At 40.7% G+C, this 17720-nt stretch overlaps 1 protein-coding gene across 10 annotated transcripts in view; it reads right to left on the reverse strand.

The window, feature by feature from the left end:
* prdm16 (PR domain containing 16) overlaps positions 1 to 17720 on the reverse strand; it is a 184552-nt gene that overhangs the window by 126938 nt on the left and 39894 nt on the right. The window contains exon 1 of one of the 10 annotated variants that reach the window (XM_044210531.1): positions 12535 to 12555. The exons of the other annotated variants lie outside the window; for them this stretch is intronic. Within the exon in view, the coding sequence (XP_044066466.1) occupies positions 12535 to 12547 (13 nt within the window). The 5' untranslated portion in view covers positions 12548 to 12555. Of the gene's footprint in view, positions 1 to 12534; positions 12556 to 17720 lie in introns of those variants that run through there. 10 annotated transcript variants of the gene reach the window in all.

A 17720-nucleotide genomic window follows, 5' to 3' on the forward strand; every position in this document is an offset into this window, starting at 1 on the left:
TTATGTGTTCTTTATTACTTTAAGTGTTAACATGACCAAAAATTACATGAAAACAAAACTGAGATACTATTGTCATTTATATCTTACATTATATCTATGCACATGCACAGTGTATGAACTTTTTTACAAAGATTGAAATTCACACATACTGTGCCGTACACACCTTGGTCTTCAGCATGTGTGTGTCTATATGTGTGTGCACCTAAATGGGTGCTCTTCCCTTACTATCTTTGACTGGTGTGGTTATCTGTCTATGAAACCTGCTAGGGGGAGCCTGTTTTCGTTCTCTATGCTTTAGTTTGTTTCTCCCTTCTCTTCTCTTATAGTAGTGAACAATAAAAAGCTATAATCACAGCACTTGTGAACATTTTAACATTTCCACATAAAAACAACCAACAACTGGACTGAATTTGGTTACTGCAGCATACACAGACTGGGGCTTTCGTGTGTTTTTATATGTGAGTGCGCACTTTTGTGTTTGTGTGTAGTGCCGATACAACACGGCTGATGTATTGATGTGTTATTTATGCTGAGCAGCCTAGAGGCATTCCGTCCTCCAATAGCTTGTGTGTGTGTGAGTGTGTGAGTGTGTGAGTGTGTGTGTGTGTGTGTGTCTGTGTGTGTATGTGTACGCTGAGATCAAGCCTCCAGGCAAATAGAAGACAGCAGGCAACCTCCTGCAGCTGAGAGCAGGTGTGTGCGTGTGTGTGTGTGTGTGTGTGTGTTTGTGTTTGTGTGTGTGTGGTGGCCCTGTGGTCCCAAGGGGCCCTGGGGCCCAGGCTGCTGCAGACATTTATTAACAGGGCAGATTAATAGCACTAGAAGAAAACATGGTCGCAAACATGATAAATATTAATAATAATCAATATCGAGTTACATTTGCCAAATTGAGTTGCAAACATCACCCAGGGGGAGGGAGGGAGAGGGGCAGAAACCAAAAGGATGGAAAGAGAAAGGAGCTGCATAAAACAGGAAGAACAGAGGGGAAAAAGAAGGGACTGATGGGTAAAATGAGAACATGAAGGGAGGACAAGAATCACATGACAATAAGACAAGAAGAGAGTGAAATAAAAAGAGACATGATTTAACTACATGAAACAGTGATGATAAAGGCCAAAACCGTCACAGAGGAAGCTCAGTGTCACATCTACACATCTCATATGAGGGTCAGAGTCACCTTCATTGTGACAAACCTGTCCAGACTGAACAAAACTCATCTGAATGAGATAATTTACCGTTACTTAGTGTTAATTTAAACCAAGGAATTGCTACTTGTGATGCCAAAGCAGCTACTGAGAGTAATGCCACCCACCTTTCCAGATAAGCATAACTACTAAATGTTTTATATGTTTCCCTTTCTGCAAGGCTCCTGAACATGGGAAACATTTGTTGGACAGTGGCACAAGACCAGTGACAACATCAACCCTTGAAAACACACAGTTTGAATGTCCCCCAACGTAGTCAAATCTTCTCTACCATGTAAAACGATACATAAATCAATTTTGTAGTTTCTGTCCTATTTCACTAGGGTAGCTTTTGAAGTGGAAAATCACATTCATGAACACATCTGTCAGGGAGGAACAACGAGGATTATGTGTCAATTTCCAGAGAAGTGATGAAATTAAAAGTCTTCTGACCATAATTTAATTCTAAGACAATTTTAATTTTAAGTCAAACATGTATAACGTGTATAATTACAATAGATTAAATGTTAAAGGAAAACGTCCTTTACAAACTCTAGCTAAAACACTAATGCTATATAAGGTGAACCGATGCAGTTGTCCCAGATAACATGACAAAAGTCAGGGAGAACAGAGAACACCTATGCAGGAACAAACTATTGCACTACTCCTCAGTGTCTCTTTCTTTTTCTCTCTTCACCTGAGTGTGCATGTGTGTGTGTGTGACTGTCCCTACACCCACTTCTGGTGCAGCTTCATTTAGCAAGCCACTCGGGAGGCCAGACAGCCAGCTAGGGGAGCAGCAAGGCAGACAGCGGGCAGAACAAACCCATCCATTCTTATTAACCAGGGCGGAGAGAGGGTTAGCTTGTGTGTCTACTTGCACGTCAGTGTGCATATGTCTAAGGGAGACATCTTTTTATTAACACCTTTTTTTTAGTGTTAGTCTTTGGTCTAAAGTGTGAAGTAGTGGTCACATTTTTTGTTTGATCATGATGATAGCTTCATCAACTTCCTGTCACATCCATCCGAGTTTTGTACTGCATGTCTTCAGTCTTTTCCAGCTTAAAAACTATTTTGAAAAATCCCTGCATATCAAACATGTGCAATATTCAAATATAAGGGAATGTGAAGCAGAGAGAATGCTTCGTGTAGGCAAAAAAAGCTTCATACTTATATAAATTATAAATTATATAAATACATTTTCCCTGCCTAAGGCCCGAAGTCACTGGGATAGGCTCCAGTCACCCGCGACCCCCTAACGGGGACCAAGCGGTAGAAAATGGATGGATGGATGGATGGATAAATACATTTTTTGTCTTGTTTATATTTCATTGAAAAATGAATTAGTCCCTCTGACAATTCATGATCTTGTAACGGCAACAATTACCACAAACACATCCCTGCAATATTTGCGGGGTCCAGGAATTCTTTTTCAAATTCTGGCAATTTTTCCGCATAAGATGGTGATAATTGTACCTATCACCACAATTGTCCACATAAAAATAATCCAATTAAGAACCACTTTTATGAGTCACAGTCAAATGAAAATCTGCATAGCTAAAGCCAAAAGGCCAAACAAATTCCTGAGCCACAAAGCTTCTCAAATCTCCATTTTACTCTCCCTGAAACTTACAGCTATCATTTCAAATGTAACACAATTTATCTCAAAACAACAGATATTGGTTGAGAGCGCAGTATTTTGGAAAGGCACAAAGTGAGTCATTTTGCAGTAATTAAAAAAATGCTGTGACTGATTAACTCTTTCATTAAACAGAATGCTCAATATCTATTTTCTATCAAGCTTTAGTCATGCAAAATCCTGTTCACTCCACCTCACCTGAGTGACATGTACATGTGAGTGTGTGTGCAACATCCTAGTTTCTTCTGGTTATTATAGTAGCTGTATGTCTGAGGTTGTACTAGTGTGTACGGGGAGTGTTGGTGTGGATTGAGGGGGGGTTGTGGGTGATGATATTCACCTCTGCCAATGGAAGCAGCCTATACCCATACATCAGTCTATTACTCTGCAGCCTCGCTTTGCTCCTCTCTTCTTCTCGCCCGCTCCCTCCAGTCATTAGCCAGTGAATTAACGAAAATCCAGTGTGCTATTAATCACCCTGACAAAAGTGTTAGCATTGCCTGGTTAGGTCGGCACAAGACTGTAAAGAAGGAGGAGGAGCAGAGCGGCGATGGGGAAAGAGAAGGGTGAGAGAGAGAGTGTTTGAGAGAGAGAGTGAGGTGGCTTAAAGGGTCATGGGACACTAGCGTGTCTGTGTGGTAGGAGAGGAGAAGTGAGAAAGAATGGGAAGGTAGCGAAGGAGAAGATGAGGTGTGAGAGAAGCAAAGGAGATGAGCTAAAGAGAAGAGAGGACTGTAGTTCTGTAGAAAGAAAGGAGGGTCAGTGTGAGACAGGGAATATGTCTGTGTGTGCATGAATATGTTTGATTTTGGATTTCTGTTATAGAACAGTTACGGACAGTTAAATATAGTTACTGAAGGCAAAATGTACTCAAGGTGAGCAACTCAGTGAACAAAAATAATAAACCACTTGACCAGCAGTGGTCTTGTGGATTTCAATGGGCAGAGCTGCTGCAATTAGGAGTTCCATGTTTAAAACAGTACCTATTTTTGAGCATACCACTCAGCATACAATTACATTTATTTTAGTTCAGTGTAATAAATTGAATGAAATTACTTCCAGTCACATAAAAAAATCCAACAAAAAGTCTGAACCTTATATGAACTTGTATTTAAATCAAATATATTGTGAACGCACACTATGTGTACTTTGTATATCAACAGCCAATGTTTGTGGTTTTGTGTTTTACATGATTATCGCCCTTTTCATACTGATCTGTTTCTATAAGGACATGACACATGCAAAACATAGTCTATGTGTTCTCTTATCTTCTAGGAATACACAAAGTATTTAATAAAAAGTATAAAAGCTGTATGAAAAGGATCATGTAAAACAGTCTACTTGAATATTGCATGCTTGTATACTAGAGACACATTTTTATGATTTTTTTCATAGGCCTAACCTAACCAAATATGTAGGAACAAAAGTCATAGGACCTAGAGAAAAACTCTAAGTGTAGAGCTAGTGCTTCATTTACTGAAGCAAAATAGCATCCATTCTCCACAACAAGGCTCAGAGACAAAAAGACAAACAAAAAGGCATTGGTATCTAACTAAAACTGCTGAGAACATGACTTTGCCTTCCATAAGCCCATCTCGGACTCCCCCCACCTCTCGCTTGTTCTCTCACCCTCTCTCTCCCTCCCTCCCTCCCTCCCAGAGTCAGACCACCTGCTGGGAGGCCTGAGCTGTGGATGTCAGGTGGGTCGCGGCTGTCACACAGTCCCATGTCATCAGGCTGTCACAGTGAATGGAGCTGACATGGGAGATATGCTAATCCACTTAGCTTCAAACTCAGCCAGGAGGCCGGTACGCAGCCCTGTCTCAGCCCGCAATGAGCAGAACACACACATCTGAGGCAGACACATTAAGCCATGTAACACTGAACTTTCCAAAATATGTATATTAGATTAGATCAGATGAAGCTTAAATGATCCCAGTGGGGATATTAAGCTGGTGCTCAATAGGATATATTTTATATGAGAAGAATAGGCTAAACAGGGGGTGGACACATTAACACAGACACCTGTAAATGTAAGGCAAGTCAATAGTCCTTCAGTAAATACTGGCTTTGTGAAGATTTTAATGGTCAGGTTTTGTTAAGATTGGTTCAGAGTGAAGTTGATTCTGTTCTATGGTAATTTTGAGGCTATCTTTAAGGCAATTAAATAGTGCAGTAATTATTAGACAAATGAAAAAAAACTTCAGACAACTTTTTTGATAATCAACTAATCACTCAAATGACTTATCAAGCAAAAATGCATAATATTCTCTGGTTACAGCTTCCCAGATGTGAGAATGCTTTTCCTAGTTAGTACTGTTATTGTAAACTAAATATAATTTGGTTGGTCAGACAAAACAAGCAATTCAAAGACATAAACCATGGCTTTTGGGGATTGTGATGACCATGTTTTTAGGACATGTCATAGACCAAACATTTAATCTGAAAAGGTTCAGTGTCAATTTTTCCCATAATTATGCATATTATTTAACACCCACAGAACCACAAAGTGAACTAGGAATAAATATGAAGTGTGTGATTAGTCCAATGTCATAAAATTAAAGACAACTATTTTTGGTAATCAATTAATCACTTAAGTAATTTATCAAGCAACAATGCAAAAACATTCTCTGGTTACAGCTGCCCAAATGTGAGGATGGGCATTTTTCACTTTTTTGGACATTTGTTTCATGCACTAATTGTTTAATCTGAAAAATGAATCAACAATAATTGATAATGAAAACAATTGTTCATTGCAGCCCTTCAGTCAGTGCATCGTCAGCAAACTGCATAGAGCTGAATCTCTCTGACTCAGTCTCAACAAATACAGTAATATTATAGGCTTACCTAAGGAATTTGTTTTTCAAATTTACAGCATTTAACCCCATTGTAATTGCAGGTGTCATTATGTTCACCCCATGTAAATGAGAATGCAGCCAAGTACAGGCTACAAACATATCAACTGACAGCTCTGATATATTTGGTAGAAAAGTGTTAAAAAAGTTGATTTAAACATTAACAAAATGAGTAAAACAGCAGAAGTGATCACCACCAAAGTGATCAAAGTCAGCCAGCAAGCAGCTAGGTGTCAGAGTTCAAAACTATTGCGCCACTCAGCCAGATGATATCTCACACCGATCCATCGTATTTCCCGACCATGACTTCCCCTATTAGGAGCTGTGGCAGTGCTATTACTAATCTGTTCACTATCCCACAGAAACAGGAAGGAAGAGAGGGAAACAGATGGGAAGGCAGGAGAATGGCGAGCAAGGGACACAATGCTTACTGCTCCCTTCCTCCTCCTCCTCATCCCCTCTCCCTCCGTCTCCCTCCTCTACTCTGCTTGCTCTCTAGCCGTCCGCAGAGCGGGAGAGAGCGGAGGCTCACAATCAGTCTGACAATACTGTATACAAGTGGTGGCGAACAATGGAGGCCAACCACAAAGAATTCTGGGAACAGGGGCACAGCCTTCTTCTCCTTCGGGTGGCTCCTGCATGCCGGACCCATCGATACACATCGGCCTGCTGAGACTGACCGGTGCCAGAGAGAGAGGGAGGAAGGGAAAGAGTGAGAGAGATAGAGAGAGACAGCGAGAGAGAGAATATAAAGATATGAAGCAGTTACATGAGAGCTGCATTATAATATTTCTGTGTGTGCATGTGTGCAAAAATGGCAATAATCAAACAGTTTCCTGTTTCTTACAATCAAATAGCATATGCACGCGCACACACACACACCCACACACAGGCTCAGTGTCAAATCTTCCCATAATTAGGCCACTTAATTAACAACCAAAGAACCACAGAGTGAACTAGAAATAAATACGATGTGTGTGTGTGGCTGTGTGTGTGTGTGTGTGTGTGTGTGTGTGTGGTTGAGTGGGTGGTTGGTTGGACTGACTGCAAAGCCTGCAACAATAAGTGCAAAAGTATTTCTCACTGGATAAAAAAATGCTGAAGTAGAGAGAAAAACAAAGACAGAAAGACAATGTAAGAAGAACAAATGAGTTGGACAGACAGAGAGAGAGAGGGAGGCAATTTTGTTCCTCTCCTCTTTGAGTGTGCAGGGTGTGGGGTGAATGCGGTCCATTTGGAAATAATTGGCTGGTAATTAGGCGGAGGTCGACAGGTCGATTTGGGAACAAATGGCTGTCTTTAGCTCAGGTGGCCCTCTACACGAGATAATGGGACTTTTCCCTCCCGCCCCCCACTCCTCTCCACTTCTCCTCTCCTGTCCTGTCCTCTCCCTTTCCTTTTCTTTGACTTCCATATCTGCTAGTGTATGTGGAAAACTCAAAGCCATGCTGACACTCGAAATAACTAAAAGTAATATGAAGACAAACTTGTTTCTATTAGTTAGACCAACAGCAACACATTACACAAATCCTGATATTGTAGTTGATTTTGTATTCACACCCAAAGTACTGTAGCTTTAGAGCAGAGGAGGGAGGGATGTAAAGTCAGAAAGGATCATTGGGTGAGCAGAAAAAATAATAATTGCCAGAGTTCATATGTAGACACATAACCAATCACCCCAAAACAACAAATTCAACAATTTAACGTGTATTTTTTCTTGTATTGTATCTGCATGTACATATATTGAGATGATGCACAAAATGTTTCTAAAGGTGCAAAACAGCTTTTTAAACACCAATATACTGTATACTGTATACTAGAATAATTGTGTTCTACTGTAAACTTAAACACATGAAGCAAGCCCCTTTGTTTGCTGTCACAAACAGGATTTGCTATTTTAAACCCCCCCTCCTCTGCCATTGCTTTGCTTGAATTTGCCTTCAATACGTTACTGAAAAAGTAAAGATGATAAACATGTTGGAAATGGGCCTTTGCTAGATGCTCCGAAAGATTCCACTCTGTTTGCACTTGAAAAATAGCACTTCCTCCTTTTTTGCATCCTAACACAATATCTGTTTGTGCCACCAACCAGTGACACATACTGTAAAATTCAGTCTGGTAAAGGCTACTTTACCAAACTTCTTAGCAATAGTCATGTCATAGTCATACATCGTTGACCTTGTCCCTATATCTCTTGTCTTCGAAATAAGCATGCAGGATACTGTACTGCCTAATTGTGAAGTGGAAGTGCCCCAGTTTATGGGCCCCTGAGTTTTACTTAACCTTTATTTAAATCACAGAGAACATGTTGAGGGTGGAGAGCTCTCGTTTATAATGGTGCTGAGTTGTAAAAGCATAATAAGAGAGCAAAATAAGAAAAATCTAGAAGAGTGCACTCAGTAGAGTGCAGATCTCCTCAAGGCCTGGTACCTGTTTTGCTTTTAGTGTGTCATTTCACACACTTTAGTCTCTGCTGACTTCTATTGTGCAGAGACTGTTTGTCGTTTTACGCGCGAATGACATAGAGAAAAAAATGTCAGGTGACGTGGTATGAAGAGCGACAAAGTCCACATAGGGATGAGGTTGGGGTGGATGGACGGGTCAAACAAACACAGGACTTCCACTCAGGAGACTGCTGTTCGTGTCCCATGTGAAACCAAAAGTCAACGTTGACTTATTTTAACTTACGTACGTAAGTTATCTTGCGTAACGTATTTTACTTACTCCTGGCGGAGATAATAAAGGCAACTGCGGTTCACACTAAACCAAATTAAATAATTTCAATGTTTGAATGTTATCACCGTGTCAGATTTGAACTGATATTCATACAACACAGAACATACTGTATGTTTGGAGTTTCTTAAGGACCAAAAAGAAAGGAAACCCAGAAATTGATCCAGCACCAAAACAGTGCATGTGTGTACGTTGGCCAATGCGACCCCCCAAATGGCAGGCTCTCTCACTCACTCACTCTCTTTCTGTTTCTCTATGTGTCTCTCTCTCTCCCTCTCCCATCCTCCCATTCAGCAGCGCCGGGGTCTTGTTTGGCTTCCTGCTGTTTGTGTCCAGACAAGGCCTTGATTTGAATACTGATTCCCCATTGATAGGCCCGCACTTCCGATCTAATTAACTTGTTTTGTCTTTGGCTAAATGGAAACGTCCAAGGGAGGGTGAGCGAGAGAGAGAGAGAGAAAAGAGGAGCAACACCAAACAATGTCACAGATCTTTGAAGGAGACAAGCCGTAAATAACAACAAGTAAATACAATCAGGATGGAGGTTAAGGAAGGACGTGATGAGAATAAAAAAAATGTATTGTGTGCACATTAAAAGGATCACAATTGCTTAAAAGATACACATTTATCATAAAAAACAAAGAGGATTCGATTCGAAATCAAAGCATTGCTGAAAGTAAGCAAGCACAACAAATGCAGGGAGTTTTGCAGTCAGAATGCAGGCGCGCATTCACAGAGCTGAGTGGTGACTGGAGCAATAAAAATAGAATGCTTAACACAAATCTCTTCAAAAAAATATGATTAAAAATAGTAAATGTCACTTTATTTAAAAAATTAAAAACAGACTCTCAAGGTGTTATGGCTGAGTTGCAACTGTGTGGCCATTTTTGACACATTTCCCCTTAGAGATCAAAGAGGATTTTCTTTTATAACCAACTTATTTAATCCAGATGTTTGCTGACTTAATGGCCAAAATATCAGCACACACCAAATCACCATCTCCTTTGATTTGATGTCCAGTCAAATACATGTAATTCCACTCAGCACCAATGGCTTATTCATTTGGTTTCATTTATGCTTAACTGTTGATTTTATAGTCATTTTATGATATCATTTAATGTCTATATCACATGAAAGAGTGCTACATCATGAGCTGCAGATGAGAACGAGCAAAACAAGTGTGCATGTGGTTTCCCTGCTGTGTATTGTCCTCTGGTCCCCTGTGTGCGTCTATTTGTGAGCATATGTGGCCCTTGCAGCTATTTAGCCTCAGCTCCGTCATACAGGGAAACATTGGCAAACAGGGCACCAGAGGACAACACACAACATAGGAGACACACACATACAGCGAGGAGGAGAGGAGAGGCAGACAGAGATGTCAGTGCATTTAGAGAAAGATGACAACAACTACAGAGGCTACTGACAAGAAAAGACAGGAAGGCGGAATGGGTGGGGTGGGGGGGGGGGCAGATAATGACCCAAAATAAACTGCATAAACAAAAGAAAGAGAGGCTGAGATGGGCTAAAGGAAGAGGAGAGGGGGGGCGGGGGGCGGAGGAAGGATCAAAGGGGATGTCCGCCGCTGATACCGCACCTCAGATAATGTGTGCAATTAGCGTGCTATGACGATTTCCATTAAGGCTAATCAAATATTTATACTGCCTTCTGAGCATGTCACAATGCTGCCCTGGTGCTTCATATCAATGTGACAAATGCCTAATGAAAGAGCGGGTGTATAGACAGTGAGAGGAGATGGAGAGACAGGCAGAAAGAAAGGGAGAGAAAGAAAGAAAGGGGGAGGTGGAAAGGTGTTAGAAGCAGAGTTTGCTCTGTCTCCCATTTCCACATTTGGTTTGCAAATGGTTAGCCCTCTGTCATCAATTACAAGGCTGGTCTGGTGGCAATGAGTGGCTATGCGCGTGTGTCAGTGTTTGTACGTGTGTGTGTGTGTGTGTGTGTGATGAAACAAGGACATGGCAGCACTGATGCTACCTCACCTAGAGCCATTAATCAAACTGGGCCTGCTGCAGAACCAGTCCAAATTGGGCTCATCAGTCTGGGCATTAAGTAGGAATCAAGGTACAAGGACGGGGAGAGGGGGAGAGAGAAGGAGAGGCAGGGAGAGAAAGAGAAGGATGAGGTGTGAAATAAATTTAAATCTACACTATTTTACTTTTATACTCCTCTGTAATGGTGTCATTCCCCTCAAGAGAATAATGTTCCTCAATGATAATGATGATCTCTTTCTTCTTAGGATTTTTTACTCTTGACTGAAACTTGCTTGAGATGTGGTGAGTAACTGACTGGGGTAAAATTCACGCCTTTATAAAATAACATTATATCATTCGTCTTAGGACCACATTGTCACAGAGGTCCTGCTGATGTGTTCAAAAGGAGGACAACAACAGCGATAACAATTTTATCTCATTACTTTTAATGTATGTTGAACTTCTGAATTTGTCATGTTTAAAAGTATCTGAGCTGATCCTACTCTGGCATTATTTTACCTCCACTCTCCTATCTAACCACATGTAGACAATTTATCTTAAAATTTCAAATTTTACAATAACCTTACTTTAGTTTTCACCCAGAATGATTTTTTTAATCTTAAAGTTGGCTTTCAAACATTTTCTGTGAACCCTGTTTCCTAAATTTCCTGTTTCCTGAGAGTGAAAAAAGACACATTAACCATTGCTAGTCAGTGACACAATCAACTGAAGGTTAGGAGTAACTAGATGGGAGGGCCTCCAAAGGTGAGAGGTCAAGTCCTGGCCTGACAGACAGATGGAGGAGAGTGGTCAGGACTTGAAGGATGAGGAAAAAAATGAAAGATGGACCTGGTTAGGTGCTGTGACAATCTGGGATATGGATGACCCTCCACACCAATGTGACAGAGAAAGGGTCCCACGTTAACAAGGGATATAGCTTTTTTTTGTTTTTCAATTCAGGGTGTTTTATAAGGCTATGTTTTTTTAACTCTACAGACAGCATATAAAAATATTCCCACAGGACAGGGTTAGGGTTAGGGAAATTGAAAAAAGAGAAAATGTATTGATGGTATATATAAACACATACACCAAGTAATACCATTCAACACAGTTAACACTTACAGGTTGTGATACATGAACTTTAAATGCGTGTGGTAAAATATTAGGAGGAATACCTCATAATAGGTCTGCTTTTTGTTAAACAGTGCAATGTGTTTTAATAAAAGCAAAGAGATGAAATAGTTCAGGGTTAGGGTTTTGTTGCAAACTAAACCTGTATGTACAAATAGAAAATGTATAAGAAAAATGCATATTATTGTCACATATATCCTAAAATGACAAAAGGGGGCATAATAATTTCTTAATAAGCTATATAAAGTAAATTTAAGAGAAAATCTACAAAGAAAAATCATTTTTGAAAATATGAAAACTAATATTTAAGGTTTCTTAAACAAAAAAATGTGCTAGTCCCGCAACAAACCTGCTCTGCAACTCTCTAAACATTATTTGTTTGGCATAAGGGAATTGGGCAAGTAAAGCCTGGAAAGTACTGAGATAGACCTCTCCTTCTAACCTACATAACTCAGGATAACAGAAAATGTCAGGATAAGATGCTAAAGCGGGCTAATCTCCGGCACAAGCGATAACATTCAGTGGGTGAAACCATGACAGATGGGTATTGATCTCCTAGTTGTTGAAGGAGGGTAAAATACATAACTAGACCACTTTATTGATATTGATTAAAGAGTCAAGGGGGGGAATTAACTTCCCCTCAAAATCTTGTTGAATCATTGTGCAATTAATGTGGATTTAAAAAAATAAAAAAATGAATGTTTTATATATGTGGCAACTGTAGCCAAATGCTAGGCTACAGGAGATAACTGCTAGTGAGCTGTGTGTAAATTTAAGGAATTTCACATGCATACACAAACACAAATTTTATTCAGTGTTATCCAAAGTTGTCCATATTTAAATGTAACATGGTCGTCCCTCTCAACAAACGCCAGCATGAGACAAAAAAGACACCATCACAACACAAACTCAAATTCAAACGGCCCATGCAATGACCCTAATCTCGCACAGTGCCCTACTTCAGACATACACCTCAAACACTCACACGTGTGGTCATAACTCACCAAAAGCCGACATATTATCTCATGTGTCTTCTCGCTACAGCGTAGTCAAACTATAAGTTCCCGGCTACCCATAAACTCTAGTTACCAATTAACCGTGTGTGTGTGTGTGAATGTGTGTGTGACAGAGATACTAGGAGAGCACAGGGGTGTCTGGCAGGCCTATCTGTGGCGCTGCGATGCGCTAACGTGAAAGAATGCCAGTGTCAATGTGACAGAGATAGGGGAAGTGCAGGGGGCCAATGGGCTGAGTGAAGGTCGATGCTGAGGTCAAGTCCTAAAGTGGTGGACACTCCAGCGACCGCCACATGTTTGTAAGGTGCTGAGAACCCTCACATTGTGATTTGTCTTGAAAAATATTTTTTATTATTTAATGCTAAAACCGCACAAATGTGACTCATGAGACTTTCAGTGAAGTAGGTTTATTCAGACCATGTGACAGCTGCTGTGAGCTAAAGTGAGAGCAGCACTTCCAGGTGAGATCCACGTTCTGTCGACACTTTCTCACATTTTTTTAAGCCTTTTCGAGACAGTCTCCTGGATATTCTTACTTTCCCCTTTTCCTTCCTTTCTCTGTCACTGAAACATCATCCATCTTAACCTGACAAAGTATCTGCACCCTCTTGCACACGGTGATCTTTGTTTCTTCTGGTGACGGCAGGAGACAGGGCTGTTTCAGGGAAGTGGAAGTTTCAAGTAATTTGGGACAAGTTCCAGTCAAGGCTTAAGTTTTGTCAGAGTAACAATAAATCCACTCTCAAGGCCTTAGAGCATGTTTTAAGTCTTTCAAGACAAGACCAAGTCAAGTCTTGAGTCAAAAAAATGCCTTATTACAATTTCCCAGAGCCAAAGGTGCCACCTTCAAGTAGTTTATTTTGTTTGCCATACAGCCCAAAACCAAAAGGTATGAAATGTACAATTATAAAAAACAGACAAAAGCAGCATATCCTCAAATTTAAGAAGCTGGAATCAGCAAAAGTTAGACAATTTTGCCCAATAAATTAGTTAATCAACTAATTGATTAATCGCGTGTGTGGCATTGTTAGGCCTGCCTGGCACTAACTTGGTTATATTTCATTGACCAGGTCCCAATATGAGACTCATATGTTTTTGCTTTTAAACTCAAATCTGACAGCACTCAAGTTCAAGCTACAGGTGCTCATTTTTAGTAAAGTCAGACTCGAGTCCAAATCTCAAGTCTCAGGTACAAGCTCTGGCAGGGTATGACCAGGAGGGGAGGCAGTGGGGAGGGTGAGAGGGGTGAATGGGTGCTTGGATGGGTGAAGCCATGGGACACTGGGCTGGAACAGACCAGCATTCCTTATGAAGGGATGATACTGGCCAGGACGGAGTGATGTGGGGGTTGGAGGAATGGGTGGCAGAGGGTGGGCACGGAGCAGGGGGATGAAGGGGGTCATTAGCACTAAATCTGTTACATATGACACACTCACATGGCCTCTGTCTGGACTCTCTCTTTCTGTCTGTCTGACTGTCTCCCCACCTCTCTCTCTCTCTCTCTTGGCTGGCGAGGAGGGAAAAGAGGTGGGGGTAAGGGAGGGGTAGCGGTGGATATTTCTCAGCCACAACAGGAGCTCTGTGATGACAGGGGCCAGGCCATGTCACACACCAGGGACTCTGGTGGCTTTCCTTATCACGCAGAGAGGGCTTCATTAAATACCCCTCTTCTTTCCCTCCCTATCTCTCTTTGTCTTTGTAGCTCGACAAAAACAACACACTACTGCTGAGGACAAATAACACTCACTGTGTGTCCAAAATACATCTAATATGGCTGCACAGATACTCATGCATATGTCTATGCATAACATGGACAGAGATAAAAGCAAATTAATCAACTGCAAATTTGATAAATAGTCAGAATCAGTCTCCAAGTCAAATCGCAACTTGGTATCTCAGTGTTTTAGGTTCAGTGATTCAGATGGGAGGGCGATGTTTTCATGTTTCAGTGCTGAACCTCCGCTGCATACCTTTCACCTCCATTGGAGATAGTTAGAGTTGGCCTTGTGGGTGGCCGCTCTGTTTGTCCCTTTTGCTCTAATAGTGCAACTGTGCCAAAAATCCATGTTTGTTCATAATCTGTTTTCCCAGTTCATTTTTTTTTACATGAATACAATCCTGTTCAGCGTCTGTCCTGAAGGCCTAATAAGTCAGACCAGCACATGATCGATAAACCCATATAAACACCAAACTTTTACTATATTAGTGCAGTTAGATTCTCAATCAAAGTAAGCTTTAACACAGCACCATACTTCAGGTTTGTTGTGATTAATACATGCTAATCATAACATGTATACACTTTAACTGCATTTCTTTGAATTTGGTCAAGTTGTGCATGTGCATTTGGTGATGTTTTTAAGACTGTAAAGACAATTTTCACTATAAACATGTGTCACTATTAAAAAGGTTATTAGTATTATTCACATAGCTGTCACATAACATAAACAGCTTGATTAATTAACTATTCTGTTTTCCCATCTCTATCATTCTCTTCCGATCATCATTTCTGTCTCTTTCTCTCTCTCTGTTTTGTGGCACATGGGTGAAAGGTGGGGAAGACCATAATCTGACTGCTAATACCTAGCCTGATTGTTATGCAGCCACAACACGCACACACACTGGCCTGGATCAGTCTTCTCCCTTCATCCGGCACACCACAGGCCTGATGACTCTCCGCCATCACACACACACACACACACACACTAATCACCAGTGCTCCATGCCTCTGCCTTTGAAACAAAAGCAGGCCTTGTCTGACCAGGTCCAGCACTTGTACAAGAGGCTTAGGTACATTTTTCTCATTTTTGAACAGCTAATATCTTGCAAAAGTTGTCTAATCTCTTTGCGTTTAAGTTGAGCTTTGTGCCCCCACCCCGCAACACCCCCACCTTCTCCACATGCCTAACACCTACCCCTGCTAGGCCCTGACGCATGGTGCTTAACCAGGCCATTTTAATTAAGCTAGATGTGTGTGTGTATGTGTGTGTGTGTGTGTGTTGTGTCAGCATCAGGGCCCAGCAGACTTACAAGCTGATTTAATGAAACACATCAGGTGATGAAAAGATCAAGACCGCTTTGAAATCAACCAACTCAATTTGTATAGAGACTCAACAAATATTAACTGGCTCCAGGACAAAAATCTGTTTTCTTATATGTTGCCTTATAATATGTCTTATATATTAGAAGGTTATTTATCAAAAAATCTTTAACTTTTCATGCTTAATGTTTACTAAATACTATATTATGCTTTTTATACTTAATATTAAACATATTGTCTATTTACTTGATATTGTAATTCTACTACTGCTATGTTTGTCTCATCTGTACAGCATCTCTTGCATGTTCGTTTGTCTGGAAGAAGGTTTCCTCTTCTGTTGCTCTTCCTGGGGTTTCTCCCTTTCTTTTTACTGTTAAGGGGTTCTTTTGTGGTTCTTATTAATTAAGAATTAAGAAGGTATAAAGGTTTTCATGTTCTACAGATTGTAAAGCCTTTGAGACAAACTTGTAATTTATACAAATAAAACCCATCTACCCATCTCTCACAAATATACCAATGATTGCATGCAAAATATAATGACACATACATACACTATTCACGTAAAATACCATTTGGAAACAATACACATTATAAGTCATAATTTTAACTAAAGGTGAAGAAGAGGAAGACAGTTGCAATGGATTCAGTTTAGTCTCCTTCCCTGCCTACAGCATGAAAGGGACCATAGACACTAGACACTAAAGCCAGACAATGCGCTGGGAGCTGCAGTGCAACTACAAACCAATTCTCTCAGTGAAAGGAATAAAGGCTCCCAGGGTTACAGGAAGTACAACCAAGTTGGAGAGTGACAAAGAGACACAGAAAGGAAGAGAGAGAAGGAAAGAGAAAGAGAAGAAGAAGGGCTGCTTTTGAGAACTGAGAGACGGACGGGCTGTTTTCCGACAGTTTGCCATGCCAGCTCCAAGTGTGCTGACGGCTGTGATTTCTAACAGGCTTTAAAGAGGGTGATTTTCTGGGCTCTGCTTCTCTCTGTCTGTCTACCTTACAATCTATCTTCCTCTATTTGTCATTCTTAATGCCATTCTGTCGGCTATGCTGTCTCGCTGTCTGTATGTGCACAAGATTGCATGGGTTTTTATCTACGTATATCTGTGCCTGTGTTGAGACAAAGTGAGATAGAAAAGGCAAGGATAGGGAAAGGGTATTCTTATAAATGTTCTAAAAGTGTGAGTTTTTTTCCTCTTTGTGTGTATGTGCGTGTGTGCATGTGTGTGTGTATTGCCAGTGTGAGCTATGTTCTGGCATTGGGGCACTGCGCTCTACAAAGGAAGCTGATTAGAAACAGTAGGTGAGCTTTGCTAACAATTCCCAGTGAATATGCAAAAAGAGACAGGCGAAAGAAAGAGATGGAGATGAAAATAGTGAGGACAGAGAATAAAGGAATCACAGAAAAAAAAATGGCAGGGATACATAGAGATCTCAGCCAGATGAAAACGAGACAAGTTCAGCTCTGTTTCTCTTTCTCCTGACTCCTCTAAGCGAGTTCTACTGCAGCTTTTGTTCGTAGACCTTATATGGCATCATTTCACAAAACAACTTGGGCTCATACACACGAGCACGTGCATGCAGACACAGATACAAGTCAACTTACATTGCATGTGTGCAAAGAAAAACCACACACAATACATGCACATGACCAGGTTGCCAAGGAAATGACCATATTTTAGGCCTGCCATTTAGGAGTACTGAAAAAATTGCGCCACATGACCTTGGTTATCCTGACCCTCACAACATCATGCCCTGCAACTTACAGTGAAAGAGGGCTGCTTATGTTTTTTTTCCCATCACTAGTAGGGACACCTGAGAAGGAATACACTGACTCTGGCAAACTCTTTCAAGTCTTAGTAAACTTTCTGTAGTTCAACAGGAAGTTTGATAAACGTTTGACCTTGTCTGCCTGCCTCTGCATTGTGTTTTAACTTTTTATACTTCACCACTTAAACTTGCAGTGGGCTCAAGTATTACAGTACATGCATAATTGTATTAAATCAAATGCATATGGGAGAAGGCCGTGATTACTACTTGTTTTCTTGTCTTTGCCAAAAATTACATATTCTCCTGTAATATTCCCAAAAAGCATAAGGGTTACTGATCTAGAGTTCTTTCCAGGCCCTGC

This window comes from Siniperca chuatsi, linkage group LG10, assembly GCF_020085105.1.
Source record: "Siniperca chuatsi isolate FFG_IHB_CAS linkage group LG10, ASM2008510v1, whole genome shotgun sequence".
In the NCBI taxonomy this organism is placed as follows: Eukaryota; Metazoa; Chordata; class Actinopteri; order Centrarchiformes; family Sinipercidae; genus Siniperca; species Siniperca chuatsi.